The sequence below is a fragment of the Camelus dromedarius genome, chromosome 9, assembly GCF_036321535.1.
Source record: "Camelus dromedarius isolate mCamDro1 chromosome 9, mCamDro1.pat, whole genome shotgun sequence".
NCBI classification, from domain to species: Eukaryota; Metazoa; Chordata; class Mammalia; order Artiodactyla; family Camelidae; genus Camelus; species Camelus dromedarius.
The window spans coordinates 37,169,486-37,192,423 of NC_087444.1; the positions used below are offsets into that span (position 1 = coordinate 37,169,486).

The 22,938-nt window shown below is 49.6% G+C and overlaps 1 protein-coding gene and 1 long non-coding RNA gene across 2 annotated transcripts; one reads left to right on the forward strand and one right to left on the reverse strand.

Moving 5' to 3' along the window:
- Positions 1-523: 523 nt before the first annotated feature.
- CES4A (carboxylesterase 4A) lies at positions 524-16,588 on the reverse strand. The gene is made up of 13 exons (XM_031458304.2): positions 14,169-16,588; positions 11,274-11,475; positions 7,643-7,999; positions 7,185-7,338; positions 5,497-5,601; positions 5,314-5,418; positions 5,132-5,170; positions 4,481-4,621; positions 3,867-3,947; positions 3,328-3,481; positions 2,530-2,658; positions 2,239-2,311; positions 524-1,259 (listed from the first exon to the last, which is right to left on the reverse strand). The coding sequence occupies exons 1-13, from the start codon at positions 14,224-14,226 to the stop codon at positions 986-988; spliced, it is 1,872 nt and encodes a 623-aa protein (XP_031314164.1). The 5' UTR covers positions 14,227-16,588; the 3' UTR covers positions 524-985.
- LOC135322034 (uncharacterized) lies at positions 3,433-6,489 on the forward strand. Its single transcript, XR_010382289.1, has 2 exons — positions 3,433-3,804; positions 3,922-6,489. It is a non-coding gene; the product is annotated as an uncharacterized LOC135322034 (long non-coding RNA).
- Positions 16,589-22,938: the final 6,350 nt, after the last annotated feature.

A 22,938-nucleotide genomic window follows, 5' to 3' on the forward strand; every position in this document is an offset into this window, starting at 1 on the left:
GGTATCAGGATCTGGGGATGGGGGAAATAGGGAGTTATTGTTTGGAGGATAGAGTTTCAGTTTGGGATGATGAAAAAGTTCTGGAGATGGATGGTAGTGATGATAATGTGAATGTACTGAATGTCACAGAAATTAAAATAGTTAAAATGGTAAATTTTATGTTACATACATTTTACCACCCAACCCCCCCCCCAAAAAAACCCCTGTGGGACAGGCTGGGGTATGCTCAGGTCAGGCTGCAAGAGAGGCCAGAGAGTGAGGAATCTGGATGCAGCACCAAGACCTAATCCAATGGACAAGTGTGCACGGAGTGTGGATGTCCGGAGTGGGGCACTTGACACAATGAAGAAAAAAAACTAAGTGCTCTGCAGTGCAGGCAACTTTGCGGCAGCTCCCGTTGACTGAGTGTAGCATAGCAGGCTCAGCCCGACAAGGAGCAGGCAGCAATGCTCCCTTCCTCTAAGGGTTCAAATAGAGAAACCATGTGGTTCATCCATCCATTTTACAGAAGGAGAAATTCAGGGCAAGTCAACATGTTTTTATTGAGGACCATCCCTGGCTTTGGAGGGGCCCTGCGGGAGATGTGTAGGAAGGGGGAGAAGATCTCAAGCTATCAAAACTTCACTTCTTGTAACATATAACCTGCCCAAGGGCTCAGGCCAATGTGAACAGGCACAAGGTTGAGTGAGATGAATAGTAAGTCCAAGCTGGTGTAATGATAGGGGCAGTGGCAGTCTGGGTGGAATTCCCATAAGAAGTGGCTTCAAGTTGACCTTAATGGGTGGAAGGATTTGGAGAAGGGAGAGAAGCATTTGTTCTGAGAACTGGTAGCCCACAGTATGGCAGTGAAAGGGCCTGGACTAACCTGATGGTCAGTGAGACAGGTGAGCATCATGGGATGTCAGGCTGAAGGGAATGGTTCAGGGCCCCAAACAGACTAAGGCTCTGGCTCTGGCCTGGAAGCAACAGGGAGCCTCCGCAGGACCTAGACTGGGGAGGGCATGACACTTGTCCTAGATGTGTCCGTGGCCAGTCTCCCCAAGGCCTGGGTGGTGGGACAATCCCTAAGGCTCCCTCCTGCAGAGCCACCCTCAGAACTGCCCTGTTTCTCAGGTCCTTCATGCTGGTGCAGCCTCATCCAAAAGGCCATCTTCTCCTCCTTGAGCTTTTCATCCACCCTTGTGGTTAAATCCAGCTGCAAGTACTTCTCATCTCTGTTGTAGCGTGGCCAGTAGGGCAGCTTTTTACCATTGGGGTTTCTGCCCAGGAGGATGGAGAGAAGATTATTTGTGCTTATCTTCATCCTGTCTCCTTCTCTTACCCTTCCGTCATTCACTTTCTCTTTGGGAGTTGGGGTCCAAGAAGGCTTTACAGAGATGATATTTAGACATATCTTTAAGAAAGAGGAAGAAAGTGTGGTGGGGAGGGGCCTTTTAGGCAGAGGGAACAGAATGTGCAGATTTGGAGGTATGAAAGCACAGGGCTTTTAGAGGAAGCAGAAGGATAGGGTTAGGTAAAAACATGAAGTGTGTGAAGAGGATGGATTTGGAGAGAAGAGGACGCAGGAAAGTTTTGAAGATTTTTGTGTCAAGCTAAGGGGATGGGACTTTACCTGAGGGCAGAGGGAAGCCATGAATTGTTTTAAACAGGCAAGTGACTTGGTCAGATGATATTTCGGAAAGGTCCATTGAGTGTTTATAAGGAGGATGGATAGAAAGGAGAGAGAGTGTGGAGATGGGAAACTAGTCACAAGGCTAGCCAAAAGGTCGGCTCAAATGTTGTCTCCGCCAGGAAGCACCCCCTGCTGACCCCAGCTCAGTCAGACACCTCCTCTATGCTCTCAATGTGACTTCTGCTCCCCCAGCACAGTTAATTATACCAGATTATAATTTAATGTTTTTGTTAAACATTAGCAAGCCGCTGGAAGATGGGGGTCATGTCTACAATATCCTTGAATTCCAGCTCCCAGTATTGGGGCTGGGCACAAGAGAGCATTGGCAGTCACTGACAGGAATGCTGGAGAGAATGAAGAGTGTGGTCACAGGACAAAGAGGGACATATTTTAGGGACATTTAGGACCTGGTGACTGACGGGAATAGTGAGGGAAAAGGGGCATTCTGCTTGGGTTGATCATGCATTTCCTGTGGGACACACAAGGACAAATATCTGAAGCAGCTGGCCATTGGGTCTAGCGCTGGTTAGGAAGCCTGTCCAGATGTGCTGGGGGACCAGACTCACCCTGTGCGGGCAAAGTTGGCCCAATATTTCATCATCCAGAGGCTCAGCGCCTTCTCCTTCCTTGAGGAATAGCCTGGAGGTGGAATGGAATGTGGCATTTGGAACAGAGCATGGGGTGCTGACATCCCATCCTGTTGCTTCCACACTGGGAGGCTTGCATCTGGGAGGGCATTCCAGATTAGGACTTGGCTAGCTCCCTGCGGTTAGCAACAGAGGGTGGGGGCGGGGTTGCGAAATACAAAGGTGTGGAGACTAGACACCTAGTGAGGGTGTTAGGTGGGTCTTTAGCACCTTTGGAGAGGACTATGCCAAAGATGAAGTGCATCTCATCCCCGTGGTCTGCCCCATCAGTGCGGGGTTTGATAATGATGCTGGGGGCATGGTGTTTGAACTCATACATGTAGACAGGGAAGCCGGCATCTGTGGACAAGGAAACTGAGGAGGGCTGCAAGAAAAGTCTCCACCTGGGCCTCTCATCCACCCCATGCATCCCACCCACCTGCATCAAGCAGGGCAAAGAGCCTGGGCTTCAGAACCCAGGGAGCAGATTTGAATCCTATCTGCACTGCTCATGAGCCATGTGACCTGGGGCAAGTCACTCAACCTCTCTGAGCTGCAGTTCCTCATCTGCAGACTGGGGTGTGAAAACTTAATTCATGGGACTGTGGCAAGGAAAATGGAAGCCTTCCTCTACCCTTTTATGAACTTTTCTTTTCTCCCATTGGCATTTATAAAGTTCTTCAGTGTCTATCCTCTCCAGCCCCACCTTTGACCTCTCACCCACATGTTCCCCAAGCCCCAGTAGGCCTGGGCTGGATCTCCAAGGTGCCCCTATGCCTGTCTTCTCAGCCAGGAGGCCCTCCCTAACCACTCTAGCCTGTTTCCTCTGGACTAGCTTTGGCCTTGCCCTCCTCAGCCCTAGGGAACAGCCCCTCTTCTTTCACAGTTGCCAGCACACTGCCTCTTCTGTGGCCACTTGGAATCCTACACCAGTCTAGAGGTACAAAGAGCATAGGTGAGCGTTCGGTAAGCCCAGTAGTAAGCAGCATGCGTAGACACGGTGTGGCCACTCTTGGGGACCCCACATACTGCGATGGTAGCGGGCAGCCTGCAACGTGGAGTACAGAAAGGTAGCGTCCCCAGCTAGGTCCATCACATGGTTTCGTAACCTCTTCCAGTCATGGTCATCGATATCAGCCAGGTACTCCTTCACCACCAGTGGTAACTGCTCCTTGGTGACATTCTAGATGAGGAAGCCACACTCACCCTGAGGTGTAGGGTGCCAGCTGGGCCAATGGTAGGCACACCAGTGACTTGGGCCCTGGCTCAGCACCCCGAGGAGTTTTTGGCCTGAGGTCAGAGAGAAAGGGGAGCTTCCTGGAAAGTTCTCCCTCTTGGGTGAGTCTTACTCCTGTGTTTTTACTGCATGAGCACCGCCTGCCATGTCCCTGAGGAAGCCTGGGGAGCCTTGCCCACCAGCAGCCATCTGATCCCATGCCAAACCCCATGCCCCCCAAGAAAGATTTCCGTCCTGGCTGGGAGCCCTTTGTGAAGAGTAACTACTAGGTAAGAAAAGGGGTCAGCCTTGTCCAACCGAACTGAGCACCCCTGACAGCAGGGCCCCTCACCAACAGGGTGCTGGCACTCCAGAGCAACTTCGTGATGGTTTCTTTTCTCATCCAGTGCTTGTTTAGTGGGAACTTCATGATCTGTTCCGCAAGAAAAGGGCCCAGGTGTGGGCCAGGCTCAAACATCAGGAGGGATTCCAGCCAGCGCCACACGAGGCGTCAAGGCTCTTGCCCAAGTAAATGGTAAGTTCTCAGAGCACAGAGCCCAGGAAGAGCCCCCACCTTTCCCACATTCTTGCTGCCATCCTGTCCCTCACTACCACCTGGGTCGGAGCTGATGTAGGGGCTGGGAGGATTCCCCCTGAGCTGGGGCATCCACCCTGACCCAGGAGCAGGCAGGATGCCGGGATTTGCAGCTGCCTGGAGGCTAAGGAATGGACACGAGGACACATCCGAATGACAAGCTGAAAACTTGCAGCCCCCAAGCCTCCAAGAGACTATACTTCTTTCCCCCTGTCATTCCTGGCCAGCTCTTACTACACAGGGTCTATAGGAGGCTCCCAAGCTCTTGGGAGTCTCCAGAGAGGCCACTGGGATCTGATCCGGTGCCCAGCACTACCCAAGAGACATCCTTTGCTACCCCCCCTGTGGTGGGCACCCCTCCTTTCACTTACAAAAGGCAAGACCCAGCTGAACTCCATGCTGTTGACACCCAAAAGGTAGGGCACAGGTGCAACCTGCCCCCGGGTCAGGAGCTCCACAGGATTGTCTAGGAACACCACGCCGTCCACCACGGGGCTCATGAACCACACAATCTATAAGACAAGGGGGTTTCCAGCCAGTCCTCCGACAGAGCCTCCCTGTGGTCCAGGGTGCCCAGCTCAGCGGGTCCCCCTCCCGAGACTGCTTGAGTTAAAGGCCCTTTGGGGAAAAGCTGAGGCTTGGTGACCCTGGGGAGGGCAGGGAGAGTACCGGCCACAGGCAGGATGAGGCTACTCAGACTTAGGATGCCCCCGCCAAGGTATTCCCATTCACACCTCTTGAAAATCCTTGCTAAGCCTTCTCGGTCCCTTCTATTTAAAATTCCACTCCTCCCAACATGTCCAACCTCCTTACCCTGCTCCTTTTGTTGCTATTCATTTATCACCTTCTAAAGAGGTGAATAACTTATTTATTTATACTGTTTATTGTCTCTCCCCACTGGAACATCAGCCCCACAGGGGAAGGAATCTTGGCCTGAACAGTTCACAGAGTATCCTGGGTGCCTAGTATATAGTACATGTACAATACATATGTATTCAAATTGGAGAGTGAGGCCTGCTCACCTCTTGAGGGTCTTCCTGGAAATTCATATGGAAGAATCTCTGTGGGGAGAGAAGGGGACCAGAGGTAAAAGAAGTCTCTCCAGTGTGCTCCTGAGACAGAGTCCCTGGGGCGGCTGGGTACCAGGTCAGGAGGGTGGTTTGCAGGCAGCCAGGTCAGAGAGCTGGAAGGAAGTTCTGCCTACCATTTTCTTGGACACACGCATCATCTCGGCCCCTGATCGTGCCCTCAGGCAGTCCACCAGAATCTTTGTGCTGTTGTGGCTGCAGCCTGCCAGATGGGCAATCTTCTGTGAAGAGAAGAAGTGCTCGGGGGTACCCCCAGCCTGCCTCTCCTTGCTGAGCCCTAGGGGAGAGGAGACACTCACCTTGGCCACCTTCAGTGGATCAGGAGTGATGAAGACTTTGAGTACTGCGGTGCCGCTCTGGGAAATGGCCCGATGGAAGAGACCCTGGGCTAGGGGTGATGTCATCTGCAAGAGAGGTGAGCATGGCACCCATGAGAATGCACTGGACCACTTGGGCAGTTTGGGGTTCCTGTCTGGCCATGGCTGGGCAGCCTGAAGTGGCCCAGAGAGGGCAGAAGCTGGGAGGGAGTCAGGAGTTCTGGGTTGGAGTCCTAGATCTAGAGCCAGTGCCTTCCTGCCTCTGGGCATCCTTATCCTGGTCTGTGCAATGAGCCCCAGGGGTCCCAGAGAGAATCTGGTGTTATAGTGGTCCTGCTGTCATAACAACCAGAAAGGTCTTCCTTTTCTGCTGCTGGGCTAGAAATGTGGGAGGGGTACCCTATGTTTCCCACGGCCCCAGTTACTTGCACTGGTAGTTCTTAGCCTTCCTCTGCTGCCCAAATTGGGGGGAAGCTACTATATCTGGATCCCCCATCCTGTCCCTTGGGTACTTCATGTGCCTTATACTTGCTCCAGCCAGTCCCCATCTATGTGGTGGCCCTCACCCAACACCATCTACTAGCCCCAGGGGCCTTCCCTCCTCCGCACACTGCTGCTGCTCCAGTTCTGTCCACTTGGCCTCCTGCATCACTCTGCAACCATCCTCTACTGCCCATCCTTCCTACCTCCATTTCAGAACCAGCCCCCATTAGATATACCGTCCCCACCGCAAGTTGGTCTCCAAGCTTGTGCTTCTTTTTAACCCAGTTCCAGCAGACTGAGCCAACTCTAAATACACATCTGATTGTCACTTCTCTGCTTAAAATTTTTCCCTGCTCTCCAGTGCATTTTCTTTTTTTTGATGGAGGTACTGGGGATTGAACCGAGGACCTCGTGCATGCTAGGCATGCACTCTGCCACTGAGCTATACCCTCTCCTCCTCCAGTACATTTTTAAATAAAATTGCTTAACTTCTCTGGGCCTCACTTTCTTTATCTGTAGAGTGGAGAACATGTCTCTCTTTGCAGAGTGTAGAACGGGAATACTTTTCGATTGTTGAGGGAATTAAATGAATGAATACACATAAGGTGCTTAGAAGTGTGTCTGGCACACAGAATGTGCTCAATGTTTGAATATTATTTCTAGGGCCCACAAGGCCCTGTGTGATGTGGTCCATGCTCACTTCCCAGCCATGTGTCCCTCACAGGGCACCTGACCTTACATTCACACTCCAGGCACACTCCATGTCAGCAGTCCCTCAGGAAACAGGAGCAGAGGCCAGTCTCTAACCCAGGCCTGACTCTCAGTTCTGGTCTGTAGCCCCAGCCCTGCCCAGAGGGCAGATGGTGGGCTCTGTTCCAGGTATAGATCTCTGGGGGGCTGTAGGGAGATAAGAGGTGCTGAGTGATCTTTCCAGCCCACCACAGATTGGCTGAGTATCCATATTCTCAGCATTGTCATTCCTGGGCTGACTTGATTTTCTCATCAGTGCTAACCCTGAATGGAACCAACATCCTTGGCTGTGAGCAGCAGTACCCATGGCAGGGATGAGGGCAGGTCTGTGGACTGGAATGTTCTGGTACACGCAAATCTGCACATGCATCTGTGCAGAACACATAACACGCTAACTTGCGTGTTTGTACTTGAGTCTATCTGGTCATTGCACTCACCAGTCCTGAGATGCACATGGCCCCTGATGACTGGCCGAACAGTGTCACGCAGCCTGGGTCTCCGCCAAAGGCTGCGATGTTCTTCTGTACCCAGCGTAGAGCTGCAATCTGGTCCAGCAGGGCCCAGTTTCCGCGGGCCTGGCTGTCGCCCGTGCTGAGTGCACGGGGCTCACGGTCAGGGTCCGGAGCCCTAATACCTGCCTGGGTGCTGGGGAATCCCGCTTCGCCCTGCCCTGTCCCTCAGTGGCTATGTCTTACCACTGTGTCTCCTTTCTTATAATTGGGATCCACCCCATTGAGGCAGTCTGGAGCACCCTGCAGCTCCAACTAGCACTAGACCACGTCCCTGTCACGCCCTTCACAGGACATGCCCACCAGTCCCCGCCTCCTCCGCCCTCAGCCCAAATCCAGAGGAGGCCCAGTTCCAGGTCGCCCGCTTGGTCCCCGGCGCTGCCCACCTAAGGAAGCCCAGGATGCCGAGCCTGTGCTGCAGAGGCACCACCACCACCTTCTCACGGGCCGCCAATTCGGAGCCATCATATGCGGAAGCGGAGCCCACAAGGAAGGCGCCTCCAGGGAACCATACCATCACCTGGGCGAGAAGGGCTAAGGCCTGAGTGGGACAGTGGGGTGCCCGAGTGGGAAGGTGCATGGTTGAAGGCAGAGTACTCACCGGAAGCAGAGGGTCCCCATGCTCGCGCACAGGTGCGTACACATTCAGGTACAGACAGTCCTCACTGAACTGCAGCAACTTGTAAGTTTTGTGCATGTTGAAGTACATGGAAGCCATCTGCCCCCAGGACTCCTGAAGGCACCTGTGGGCACCATGTGAGTTGGGGCCCAGCACCACAATGATAGTGGGGAGAATGGTTTCAACCCAGGTTCCACTGTGAGGGAATAGAACCCAAAGCAAAATCCAGGCAGCATTTGGTGTGTGTATGTGCGAGCGCGTGTGTGTATCCGTGTTCAAACAGCCTCCGTTAATGTTAGGGTCCAGGGATGGGAGGCAGGTTGGCATCCCCTGTCTTGTGCCTCCCTTTATGGGTCTGCCTGGGGGAAAGTTCCCTGCTCCTGTTGGAGACTCTGTTGGAGCTATCAAGCCAGAAATCTGGGTGCATCTCCTTGTCTTTCATGCCCCACCCTCCCCTCAGTCTCTTTTCTACCTCCCAAACAACTTTTGAATAGGAATTCTCTGTCCATCTCAGGGCTGCTGCCACCACGCTGGCCAGAACACCGCCCCCACCTCTTCACACCCCCTCCAATTCATCTTCACACTCTCGCTAGAGAGACTGATAGACAACGCAAATCTGACCATGTCACTCCCCTCCTTAAAACCTTCCCTGACTCCTCCTCCTGCCCTCAGGATAAAGCCGAGATTCACCTACACTGACCCAGGCCCTCCTTTCCATCTAGTCATCTCCTTCCCAGACACTCTTTGCTCCAAATACACATGACCCCTTGCCTCCCACCTCCAAGCCTCTTCCTTCTCTGTCAAATGCCTTCTCCTCCGCGCAACAAACTCCTACTCACAGTTAAGGCTCAGCTTAAGTGGTACCCTCTCTGCTGGGCACTTCCGCATCTGTGCTCCCCAAAGCCCTATCCACCATTGACTATGATGCTGGGTTAGAGTTATTTTGATTGGTTGTTTTTACTGCCCAAGGGCAGGGGTGGAGGTGGATTCATCTGATTCCTGGCACTTGACCCTGTGCCTTTTTATGTGTAAATATCTGGTATACTTACGGAGCTTGGGCTGCTTGGGTCACCTTGCCTTTTCTCCCTACTGGCCCAGCCAGCCCTGAGGGTGGCTATTCTCATAACAGCTGGGACTGGGCCCATTGATTAGATGCAGGACACATTGTCTAGCTATTCCTCTGTTCCCTTCTTCTCTTCTCCAGCCTGTCTTCAGTGTGTGTGTGTGTGTATGTGTGTAATTCATTCCTACCTCCCCAACCCTAGAGCGTTACCTGCTCCCTTTCAGTCCTTCCCAACAGCACTTCAGCATACCTTGGTCCAAACCTATCCTTTACCACCCACCTTCTCCAGCAAGTATTCTATCCCTCTATTCACTTCAGGGCCAAACTTTTCAACAAGTTGCCTTTCCCTCCACTCCCACCAGGCCCTCCCCAGGGTCACCAGCAGGCAGCTAATCTGAGTCTCTACAGATTGTCTTTGGTCTTTCTTGCTTGACTTCTCGGCAGCAACTAATGTTGATGTTAGGATGCTGTCCAATAAATCACATCCAGCATCCCAACAGGAAAGCCAGGGCTCTTAAAGAGTCAAGAACTGCTGTTATAGGCAACTGAGGCATCTGTCCCCAACCCACCCTCAAAGCCACTCCTGTCAAGGTCACCAATGACTTCTGTCATTATCTTACTTCTCTTGGCAGCCCTCTGCATGGTTGACCACGCTCCCCTTCTTGAACAGCTTTCCTTCTCTAGTCTGTGACACCCTGCTCTCCAGATTTTCCTGCCACCTCATTGGTGGCTCCTCCTCCTCTCCCAGGCCAAAGTGGGAGTGTGCCTTAGAACTCAAGCCTTATTTCACTTTTCATCTTGATTGTTCTTTCCTGAGCCATTGTCTTCCAGGCCCATGGCTTCACACCATTGATATGCTGATGACCAGTCTTCTTCCAGTTCCCACCACCTACCCCACATCTCCGCTTTGACATTTATTAGACATGTCAAACTTAGCATGCCCCCAAATGAGCTCTTGTTTTGCTCAAACCTGCTCTTGCCCCAGTCTTCTCCATTTCAATCAATGGGACCTCTATTCCCTTTGCTGCTCTGCCCCCAAACTAGTCATTATCTTTGATTACTCTTCTTCCATTGTGGATCACATCCAATTCATCAGCAAATCCTGTCAATTTTACCTTCAAAAGAAATCTGGAGCCTGACCACTCCCACCACCTCCACTGTAACTACACTGGTTGAAGCCACCATCTCTGTAACAGCTTCCTTTCTCCCTGCTCCACTCTTAACCACCACCCCACAGTCTGTTCTAAGTTATCCAGGAATTCTTACACCTGACACTGTGTTCCACACAGCCAATGTCTGACAGATGATGGCCAATGTTCCAACAACTGACACCCAGACTTCTATGCAGTGGACATCCCAACCTCTAAACCCCTGATCCTCAGGGTTCTAACAATGGTTATTCCGTGTTCAGTCACCTGATCCATGGAGTTCCAAATAACAGTCACAGAATGTTCTGAATGCTTCAGCCTCTCTCAGTGTTGGTCAGTGTTCTAACAACCAACTCTCCAGTATTCCAGTAACAGTCATTCATGTTCTGATAGTGGACATCTGTTCTTAACAACTAGACACCCAGGGTGGTGGTTGTAGGTTTTTATATCAACTGACACCCAGGTTCTTACAGGAGACATTTTTCTAAATCTAATACTTTATCCAACTGATGATGAACATTGTTAATGTTCACCACAGAATGTTCTGGACAGTGTGTTACTCAATGTCCTAAGCAAACAGTAAATATACTTGTTCTGAGTACACTGCCAAGCCCAGTGCTTCAAAGGGCAGCCACTATCCTAACACACTCATGTGACACAGGGAGCCCAGCTAGAGGTTGCAAAAGACCCTCGGACATTAAAACTTAAACTGAGACCATGCCCTCCCCATCATGGAGCTCCTTCTGCAGAGAAGGGCTGGTGTTGCCATATGGGCTTGTTCTTGGGCTCAAGCCCCAGGGAATAGGGAGGAGCACAGGGTTTACTCTGTGTGTGTGCACATGTGTATGTATGTGTGTGTGTGTGTGTGTGTGTTTGCTGCTCCTCACACACATTTAGGAAAAGTCAGCTCCCCAGAAGTTCCTGGGAGTACAGTCAGTGACATCTCCTCCTTTCCCAGGGCTCTCCCATGACAGAATCAAGAACAGCATTATTAGCACCTTAAACACCATCTGGACCAGGCACCTCATTAGGAAACTGAGGCTCAGAATGGTCCCCAGGCCTGCCTGTGGTCACACAGTGCACTTTTCTTCAGTGAGTTGTTCAAATCCTGGCCTAGAGGCAGGCATAGGTTCACCGCCTTCGTTAGGGTCTGCCCACCTCCCAGCCAACGGTCCTCTGGCTCTTACACAGGGGCATAGGTGGTGGCATCTCTGATTCCTTCCCAGGGCTCTGGGGGTTCTGGGGCAGCGAATCTGCGGGCACCCACAGGAGGTCTGGAGAATGGGACTCCTAGGAAGACATTGATGTGTGTCTTTCCCACTTGCATCTGCTTTCCTTGGAGGGTCCCATATTTTGTAACTACTAGAGGCTTCTTGGTGTACAAGGCACCTAGGAAGAGAGAAGAAGGGTCACCCTGACCACCAAAAAGACCCTGGCCCATCTGCCACAGGCACCAGCACCAGCTTCAAGATTTTCACAACAACTGTGTATTTGCCCATTTTTTCTGTATGTTCCTCTTAGTATTTTTCTTTCTAGTTATTTGATTTAAGATTTCAAAGCTATGTTGGTAGATGCATAAAAGCTCATGTCTGTTACATGAATAATTTTTCTTTGTGTCATTTAATGTCAAAATGTTCTTTATTTTGATTTCTGTTTGTCAGATATTGACATGACTATATCTTGTTGCTAACATTTGCCTGACATAGTTCTGGGAAGAAATCACACACATATATGCATCCTCACTCATATCCACATTCGCATTAATACTCACATGTACATACAAATTTACACATACATGGGTATATTTGTAAAGAAACATACAGAAATACAAGAGTTAAATGCATGCCCATACACATACATCCATATGCATGTAAACATAGTTATACTTAGGTTACAATGTATCCATACGTTCACGTAGCACATGTGCCCACGCATGCACAGAGACACACACACACACCCCACAAGCATACCTACACCATAGCTAGCTCTTGCAATAGGTATAAAGTTGAATTTATACTCTGCTTATGGGCATATCTTCTTCTTCTAGGCTCTCATCCTGCCCCACTCCTGTTGCCAAGGGTTGCTGAGGCCTCAGCACCCTTGTCATTTCTTTCCCCTCCTCCCTTATTAAAACTGAATTTTTCTGTGCCCTGGTTCCCTGGGGCTCACCCTGCAAAGTGACAGAAAGCAAATCTGATTCAAATACTACTGAACTTGACTGTGCATCAGAATCTTCTGGGGAAACTCCGGGGAATTCAGATTCCTAGGTCCCACCCCACACCCTCTGAAAGAGAATCTCAAGGTTGCATCAGGAAATTAGATGTACAACCCCCTCCAGGAGATTTTGATGCGACTGGATTTTGGAATAGTATTTGGCGTTGGCGTAGTAGAGCACACCTTCACACCCTCAGCTGCAGGTGGTCAAAAATACCTCTCTGCCCACGCCCCCAGGTCTTACATAAGCAATATCCAGGCACAAACAAGTGGTTGTTATAGTGGCCCTTCAGGCATGGAGGCAGGCCAGCAGGGGCAAGGGGCCATCTCAGACCTCTTCTGGATGTAGCTCTTTGCAGTTTACGAAGCACTTTCACATTGTTCTCTCATGTGGGGTTCTCAGTGGCCTTGGGAGGAGCTGGGTGAAGCCTAGAGGCCCAGAGATGGTCATGGCTAGTTTGAGGTCTCAGAGGCCAGAACCAGGAGGCCAAGTTCTGTCACATTACCCAGATTTGTCCTGAATTCTGGGTCCACTCATGATCGAATAGCCAACTTCTAGGATTTACCTATCCTGTATTATAGCCTTGCACTGTGCCAAACACATCTATGCTCTCTTACTCCTAAAAAGCTTAGAAAGTAACTACTACTATTTTCCCACTACACAAATGTAGAAACTGAAGTTCAAAGGGGTATATAAGTTGCTCAGGGTCACGTGGTGTTTCATGTCAGAGCTCTGCTCCAAACAGCTGTGTCTTACTGTGCTCACCCCCGCCCCTGGGGGGCACCTAAGCACGTGGCAGAGTGCTCTACACCCCTGAACAAGAGCTGATGTGGCGTCTGCATCCCAGCTCTGCTGCCCAGAGGTCATATGGAAGCACTTATGAAAATAATATTCCACGTTTTTAGTAGTCATAAAATGCTAATTAAAACCAGAAGTTACAATTTCCACCTAATATATTAAAAATGATGGCACTCAATTCTGGCAAAGATACAATGAAAAGGACAGTCACATATACTGTTGGTGGAGGGTAAATTGATACAATAGCCTGGGAAAATAATTTGGCAAAATGTATAAGAGCCATAAAATGTTCACATTCTTTGACTCAGTAATTCCACTTCCAGTTTCCTCTCTTATGAAAATAGTCAGAAATGCATTAAAACAAAGACCTTTCTGAATCATAGTCATATATGCCCCAGTGAGTACTGGAAGCATTATTTATATCTGGGGACCAGGCAAAGTAAATATAACTATAAACTTAAGTTATAAACTATTTATGGTAAGATTTTGGATGGAAAAAAATCAGAGTATAAAATTGTATTCATGCTAATATCACAACTATTACAAATATGCAATAAAAAGACTAAAAGAAAATGTGCCAAAATGCTAAAAGTGGTTTTAGCAAACTTTACTTCAAATTAAAAAAAAGTTGATAGTTTATATAGGCAAAACTAATTTATGATAGAGGTCATAACAGTGGTTACTTTGAGGGTATTGACTGGGAAGGGTTATGTGGGGTGCTGGAAATGTTCTCGGTCTTAATCTGGTTGGTGGTTACATGACGGTTACACACACACACACACACACACACACACACACACTAATACATATATACTAATATAATATTAATTTTATAAAGAATATACTTATAAAGTCATAAATTATAAACATACAAAATTATATATTATAAAACATATTTTATAAACTGAAAAGATAAATGTCCACACCACCAGCTGCCACCCACCATCTGCGCAGACATTGTCTAAATGTCTCTGCCCTGCTGCGCCTTGGAGAGGTTGAGTTGGGGGTCTGCTCCTGTGTCCCTTGTGTCCCTCTTGCCCAGTGCCCGCAGGAAAGGGTAGGGACTTACCCAGAGCTGTCTGCACCACCAGGTGGATGGCGAGGCTCAGGTACAGAATCCAACTCATGCTCCAGCTTTCTAGCTCCTGCCACGGGCTGCAATGATGTCTGTACCGCAGATGTCAGATAAGAGCTGTGTATGTGGCGTGTGAGTACTGGGCAGTCCTACTTGTATTTTCCTTCGGTCACCAAGAGCAGGTACGGAGATGGGAGAAATTGTGCATAGTCTGACCAGCCCACAGCTTTGTCTCTGCCTTGGGGTGACAGGTCACCATAGATGATCTAGATGATCTTGGCTCTTCAAAAAACTGACCAGCCTGCAATCCCTGCAAAGATTGCTCATCTGCGCAATGATCATAATGTTGAGATAGTGTGAGTCAAGCTTTGGGCACACAATAGGTGCTAAGGTTGGGGCAGAACACCTGGGCCCCTGGTTGCTAGACCCTAGGTTTCCTCCCTGTGGATTCAAAGGCCTCAGGCTCCCCTGCTCCCCTCTGCTTTGTCCAGTCTCTTCTCCAGGCACCCCCTCACACTTCCTCACACATCTTGACTTTCTCAGCCAGGGCTGTGATGGAGCAGTGGTCTCGGTGCAGGTGTAGCAGTCCTGGGGAGCCATCCTGTGTGGTTGCTAATGTGTGCTGCTGGTGCCTGGCAAGCACAGCTGCCTTCCTACATGGTCGCTACCTTCACAGGCTCACCATCCCGCTGGGGCAGCTGGATCTGGAAGCAATCATGATTTGGGAGTGGAGTCCAGAGCCCGGTGATGGTGAGCAGGGAAGAAAGGTTCCCTGGAGAAGATCCAGTCTTCTAGGTGAAGGCTGAGGAGTCATCCAGGCTAAGGGGGAGACCTATCTGAAATCTGGAGCTGCAAGAGCATGTGAGGGGGAGAAGAGGGCAGTTCCATCTTCATTCAAAAGTAATTCTGGTCCCCTCCCTATCTCCCACCAAAGCCTGGAGTCCTGTCCCACCTTTGAGGAAAAAGGGATGTGCTGGGCTCCTTTGATTCCTCTCCCCAGCAGGATAGAATCAGCGGAGGGGAAAGCTCAGGGGACCAGCACTGTTCTTACTTGATCCCTGGCCTCCTGCTCTGTAGGCCTGGCAGATGGTTAATTCTCACTCCTTTTCTCATGGCCAGTTTTGTGAATTCTTCAGAAATGCCCTTTCCTCAGGACTCCTCTCCCCCAGTTTCCATCCTGTGTCCCTTCCTCAGTCTTAAGGAATGTGGCATTCTCTGCCTAACGTTGCTTCCTGGGCCCTATGCCCCTCTGAGGGCCCAAGGTGACACCTCCCCCAGCCCCAATTCTGCAGAGTCTACCTGGGCAAACTTCCAACATCCTTTGCCTGCCCTAGCAGGGCCACGGCCCATCTCATTACAGCCCCTCTATCCTACCCTATATGGTCACAAGCTGCTATATTTCCTTTGGGTGAAGTCAGGCTCCAGTTGGCTGAGCCTCCTCACGGTGGGCAGCACCTATCAGGCTCCCCGATGGTCTCATGAAAAAGGATTCCCTAGCTTGAGGGGAAGAAAGTGGGGTGAGGATTCACAGTGAGACAACATCCCTGTCCAAAGAACATCTCTCACCTAACTCCTTCCCCCTCCACACTCTCTTGAGTGGCTGAGGGGTACGGGAATTCTGGAAACGGTCCTCAAACCATTTTCTACAAAATTCTCACGTGCTGATGTGGCTTGGGGACCTTCCTGACCACTGCAGCCTGAGATCTTGGTTGACACATCAACGTCCCCTCCCTGAAAGTTCTTCCCTGTTGGCAAAGTAGGAGCCTTCATCCTCTGATAGTGGGCATATGAATAATGCAGCCTTTCCTAAGGTCACTGAATAACATAGAGCAAGAGTCTTAAAACTGCTCCTTTGACTGAGAAATTTGGTCTGGGAGATCATCCAAGACACACAAAAAGTTGTTTACATGATGAGTGTTCTATAGCCTTGTTGACAATAGCCTCATCTCAATACAACTAAAGGGAATGGGTGAAGAAGGAATGTTACATCTACAGAATATAATATACACTACATGGTCAATAATATCATGCTCCCTAAGACTCTAAAGCAGCCGATGGCTTAGTGTGGTTGCTTTGAGCCAGGCTGCTGGGTTTCAATCCCAGCACTGCCACTTTTGAGCTGTGTGACCTTGGGAGAATTGCTTGACTTCTCTGGACCTCAGTTTTTCCATCTGTAAATTCTGCATAATGATAGTACTTATCTCATAGGGTTGTAGTGAGGGTTAACTGCTGTAACGTAGGTCAAGCACTTAAAACAGGGAAAACCCATTGTGTCAACTGTTGTCATCAGTACTTGGGAAGAGGCTGATGTGATTTAATAACTTGAGAAGGCAGAATTTGAAATTGTATATTGACTATGACCATATTGGCCACAGAAAGTATACACCAAAATACTCCAGAGATGTCTAGAGTAACAGACTGGAAGGACTGATGCCCAAATGGTGTCTGTGGTTGGCTCTGAGTTGTTCAGTCATCAGTGACATTGATTTTTTTTCTCCTTTTTCTCCTTTAACTTTTCTGTATTTTCCATATTTTCTTTAACCAACATCAGTGGAGAGTTTACTGTCACTGTGGGGTTTAAAGGGGCAGGAGTGGGAGGACAAGGAAGGCAGGACCAGAGAAGTAGGTACTACCAGCAGCTCCATCAGGCCTGGACCACGTTCCTCTTTCTGGACCATATTTCCCTTCTCATTACCTCACTCTGCTGGCCTCCCTGTGGGCTATCAATAGGAGTATGAAGCCCAGTCTAGGTGGGTGACAGCCACTTGTTTCTGCTGCCCAGGCTCTGACAAGGTTGGTTTATCTATATGCACTAGGCATGTGTCACTCAAAGGAAGGGCCAAGCTGTGGTGTGGACAAGGAAAGGGGTGGTGGATAGGGCAGACAAGAATATGAGTCCACCTGCCAGGCCTGGGGCTCGTCACAGGTAGACTCCCCAGTCCAGCTGTGCAGCAACTTGGCCAGTTCTGTGTGGGTCTTAAGGACAGATCCTCCCAACAGCTGGCTCCACTCCTGCCACCTCTCCCTGGGAGAAGAAACAACCTTTCCCCTGGTCCATATGGGTGGCAGTCGTGCCAGGCCAGATTCCTCAGTGGAGTGCCTAGGACTCATGTGGCCCCGTCCAGTGCTCACAAGGGACACAGGGAATGTTGAACAGGAAGCTGGGTCAGCCAGGTGGCTCTGGTGCAACATTACCTTAGGGGTAGGAGCCTGTATGTAATATGACGTGACTCTTCTCCTGAGTCTCCCAGCATCCTCTGTTTTTGAGAGGAGACCAAGGCCCCATCTGATCCACTGTTGAACTTTACACGTACATAGACATGTCTGGAAAGTGACATGGGCTCTCTATTTAGGTCAGATCGCAGGGTGAAGCCAAGGTCCTAGAGAAAGAAGGAACCAGCTCAGCAGCTGGGTCTGGGATGAAGGCAGAGAGCATGGTTCTGGGCCCTCCAGGGTTCTGACCTGACCTCCCACCCACAGAGGATGGTAAAGGGTACCTTTGAGGGAGGACAAATCATCTCACTGTTGCTGAGATCCTGGGCCCAAGCAGCTGGGCTGTGGGAAGACCCTCACCAGAATATCTCCAAATGGGAGTAGTTACCCTTCTCCATTCCAAAGAACATCAAAGGTAATAGCTGCAGAGTCAGGGAGAGTGTTTATCTATCAGGATGGCACCATCAAGGAAACTTGTGGACCTTTAGGCTATCAGGGATTCATGGATGACCAGCATTGAGATGGCCTGGAGGCCAGTGTCAAGGGTAGCATAGGGGAGATGAGGGTAGGAGAGTGCAGCCAAGACCAAGCCATGGATGGTGGACACAGCTAGGATCCCCTGCTGAGAGGGACTCAGCCAGTGTGCTGGCCACTTATGCAGCCACATGTGGCTGCTCCAGAAGCACAGCCTCAACTCAGCTGTGAATTCAATAACTCCTAGGGCCCCTACACAACCCAGAAGCTCCCAAACCAAAAAAAGTCCAAATTGTATACTCTGAAAACTACAAAACATTGTTATAAGAAGTTAAAGTAGATCGAAATGAATAGGAAAACCTCCCATGTTCATGGATGAGGACTTAATATTGTTAAGATGGTAATACTATCCAAACTGACCTATAGATTCAATGACATCCCTATATGAAATCTCAATTTCTTGGTAGAAAATTGACAACCAGATTCTAAAATTCATATGGAATTGCATAGGACCTAGAATAGCCAAAATAATCTTGAACAAGAATAAAGCAAAAGATGGGGGGAGGGTATAGCTCAAGTGGTAGAATGCATGCTCAGTATGTACGAGATCCTGGATTCAATCCTCAGTACCTCCTCTAAAAATAAATAAATAAGTAAACCTAACAACCTCTCCCCCCCAAAATAAAAATAAAGCAGAAGCGGGGTGGGGGTATAGTTTAGTGATAGAGCATGTGCTTGGCAGGCAAGAGGCCCTAGGTTCAATCCTCAGTGCCTCAGCTAAGGGGAAAAAAATAAAAAATAAAATAAAAAGAGCATTTCATTTAACAAAAAAGGATAAAGTAGAACTCATAGTTATCTATCTTAAAACTTATTACAAAGAAATGGTAATCAAGAGAGGGTAGTACTGGCATAAGTTGGACATATAGATCAATGGAATAAAATTGAGAATTCATTAAAAAAATCCGCTTATCTATGAACAGCTGATTTTCAACAAGGTTGCCAAGCCAGTTTAATGGGCAAAAGAATGGTCTTTTCAACAAATGTTGTTGGGGCAACTAGATAGCCACATGCAAAAGAGTGAAGAAAGTCGAAAACAACCCACAGAAATGGAGAAAGTGTTTGTAAATCATAAATCTGTTACGGAACTTGCATTCAGAATATATAAAGAATTCTTGCAATTCAACAACAAAAAGACTAACAACCCAATTCAAAAATGGGCAAAGGATCTGAAGAGCTATTTCTCCAAGGAGTATATTTAAAAGGAAACCAACACATGGAAAAATATTCAGTATCAATAGCCATCGGGAAATGCAAATCAAGCCCAAATCAGGTACCACTTTATATCCATTAGGGTGGTTAAAATTAAAAAGTCAGATAATAAATGCTGCCGTGGAAGTGGATAAATCTAAATTCTCATTGACTTCTGGTGGGAATGTAAAATGGTGCAGCCACTTTGGAGCACAGTCTGGCAGTTCCCCAAGTGATGAAAGACAAGAGTTACCATATAACCTAGCAATTTCCCTCCTATGTATATAGATTTCCAAGAGAAATGAAGATATATGTCCACACAAAAACATGTGTCCCTCCATGCCCCATGGGCTCTCAAACTTACTTCCTGGCAACTTGGATGTGACTCAGTCCTCAGGAATGGAGAAGGGTAACTACTCCCATTTGGAGATATTCTGGTGAGGGTCTTCCCACAGCCCAGCTGCTTGGGCCCAGGATCTCAGCAACAGTGAGATGATTTGTCCTCCCTCAAAGGTACCCTTTACCATCCTCTGTGGGTGGGAGGTCAGGTCAGAACCCTGGAGGGCCCAGAACCATGCTCTCTGCCTTCATCCCAGACCCAGCTGCTGAGCTGGCTCCTTCTTTCTCTAGGACCTTGGCTTCACCCTGCGATCTGACCTAAATAGAGAGCCCATGTCACTTACCAGACATGTCTATGTACGTGTAAAGTTCAACAGTGGATCAGATGGGGCCTTGGTCTCCCCTCAAAAACAGAGAATGCCGGGGGACTCGGGAGAAGAGTCACCCAGTGCTCCATATCAGAATCTTAGATCTGGCCCAGACAAGGCTCTTCCCAAATGTCTTTATTACTGTCATTGTCATCACCATTGTGATTATTCCTGTTGTATAGGTCAGGAAACTGAGACCTAGAGTGAGGAAATGATCTGGCCAAGGTCCCAAAGGAAGTGTGAGTTGCACCACCACAGAGGAAGGCAGCTTAGTGCAAGTAGGAGAAAAAGGATGGGGCCTTTTCTCATGCTGTTCCCTCTGAGTGGAATGCTCTTCCTTGCATTGTCAACCAAGTGAACACCTAGTTATCCTCCAAAACTCAGTTCATCCCCTTCCAGGGTATCTTTCTGAATGGGCCATGCTCCTACAAGACAGAGCCCAACCCCTGCAGCCTCCTGCATGAGACCAGTCTTCCAAGCCTATTGTGTAAAAAGGGAACCTGAACTCTTTCCCAGAAACCTGGCCTGGCATTTCCAGCATCACTCCCCAGGCGCAGGCTGAGACCCAGGTGGGCCTCCAGCTGGCCACACTGGGGCCAGGGTGCAGCCCTGCAGGAATGGAGATCATGGGGACTGAGGTGTGGGCGAGGCTCTGGGAGGCTTGGGGAGGGCCAGGAGCCTTATCCATATTTTGGTACGAGGGATACAGAGAGCCTGACAGGGGCTTGTCCTAGTCATACTGCAAGTCAGATTTCTCCAGTCCTTCAGGGTGGTGACTTTAGGCAGCTCCCATCCCAGGGACTGGTCTGGCAGAGGCTGGACACCAGCTCCTGGAGGCTTGCCCTGGCGCTGCCTCACCCCTCATCTACGCAGAAGTCCCTGCAGGAGGCGGGACCAGGCAGGAATGATAGGATTCTGACCACCTACCCACCTATTTGACTTTGCGGCTCTGAGACTCCTGTGTTGACCAGGTCTGCTCTGGGGGCTGCCTGGTCACCTAGGGAGCCTGAGAGCCCCAGTGCTCGTGCCACTACCTACCTTATCCAAGAGGAGTTTATGGCCTAGTTCAGAGCTTCACTTCCTTGAGGCCTCAGATGGTTCTGGGGAGTAATGGAGTCTGGAGACTAAGGAGAAGGATGGCCTGGATGCTGACCCCTTGTGGGTAGGGAGGCTCAACACAGCCCTTTACCCTGCAAGCTTCCTGACACTTGCAGACCTGGTCTGTGGCCGGTGAGGACCTGTAGTCTGGGTGGGGGAGCACTGTGCACACTGACCAACACTAATGCCTAGAGTTTGGGCCCAAAGGACAGAGGGGTCCTATGCAGACATGTGAGGCCTATTTTTTTGAAGCAGAGAAAGGTTTATTGCTGGGCCAAGCAAGGCCCCCAAAGCCCTGAACCCCTCAAACAGTTTCAGCTGAGCATTTTTAAAGGCCAGCTGAGGGAGGGGTGTCCCAAAGTAGGTGATCAGCTGTGCACAATTCTCTGATGGGCTGAGGATGATTGGTCCTTAGGTGCCAGAAGGTCTGGGGGCTACGTGCTCATGATCATCAAGTAGTTAATTTCTTCCATTTGGTGGTGGTTTTTTACCATCTGAGAAACCAGCTCAGCAGTATGATTTAAAAGAAACCTGCACTTGTCAAAAAGTCCTTTTTATGAATCTTCTTGAAGGTGAAGACCCTGCCATCTCTCTGTGGGCTGTGCTACCTGAAGCTGTTGCAAAACTCCTGCACCCTGGCCTCTTGGAATCCCAGTTCCTCCATCCACATCAGCCCTTTAGACCCCAACTCTAGCAGATGGAAAGCTTGCTCTAGACATGAGGGCATATTCTGGAGGGGTAAGGACATGCAATTTGGAGGCCCAGAGACGTGAATCTGAGTCCTGGCTCTGTCCTTATTCTCTGTATGGCCACAGGCAAGGCACTTCTCCTCTCGGATTCTCAGTTTTTTCAACTGTAAAGTGGGGATCCACTCAGGACCCCAGAGGATTACTCAAAAGTCAGAGGACTATTCAGGACAAGAGAAACTCCTCAGGTCCAGAGACCTGAGGGAGAGGATGGATGTGAGTGAGCTTCAGCACAGCAGAGAGTTCAGGAAGACTTCTGGTGGTGGGGTCTGGCCAGCTGATTCCCTGGTGCCCTGGGCCCCAGCCAAGAACCCCCAGAATCAAAGAGGTCAGCTCAGGGTCAGTAGGGAGCGGCAACCCCACATCAAGTGAGCCTCTGGTGGGCAGTAATACCTCTAGGCGTGAGGGGGCTAGTGGGAAGGGAAGTCCAAGGGCCAGGGTGGAGGAAGGAGTGAAGTGCGGGCACCACTGTTCTCAGGTAACAGAGCTGGTGTCCCCATGCCAAGTGTCTCTCTGTTCTCAGAACACCTTTCCCAGGGCCTGGGCAAGCTGGGCTGGGAACCAAGTTCTGAGAGGCAGTGTGCACCTAAAATCCAAGAGGAGGAGCTGGAGGCAGTATCAGGACAAATTTGGATGATGGCTTCCCTGAGACCCGCAGGGAGGGCCAGAGACCCCCAGAGGGCACTCAGCCTGCCATTCAGGACAACGCAGGGCTCTATCTGCCCCCTCTTCTGGGTAGACGAGGGCCCAAGAGTTATTCTAAGGTGGAAGAGCCTTAAAATTATGACACTCCCTAAACATCCCCTAATCCCTCTATCTTTGAACTGTGGTCAAGGGAGCCATATGATGTTTTTAGACAGTGCAATTGAAGTCTGTGTCCATACCTATACCAGGGAGAAATTACTGAGCATTTGCTGTGTGTCAGGCACTATTCTCAGAACTTTCCAGCTAATTATTGTTCAGTCCTCACAGCGGATCCATGGGAAATAATATCATTGCACCCATTTTACAAGTGGGAAAACTAAGGCACAAAGAAGCTAACTAACTTGCTCAAAGATAAACACTAGTAAATTGCTAAACTGGATTGGAACCCTGCTAGTGAGGACATGTATATGTGAGACTGCCCATGTGTGTGAGTAACTAAGTTTTGCGCTGGGTATGTACACACTTGTCTGTGTCTTTTGGGAGCAGCTACGAGTCCCTTGTCCGGGGGCTAGTCCAGGTGTGCACATCTGATCCTGCAGTACCCCGTGGTGCTCACACACTCAAATGGCTCAC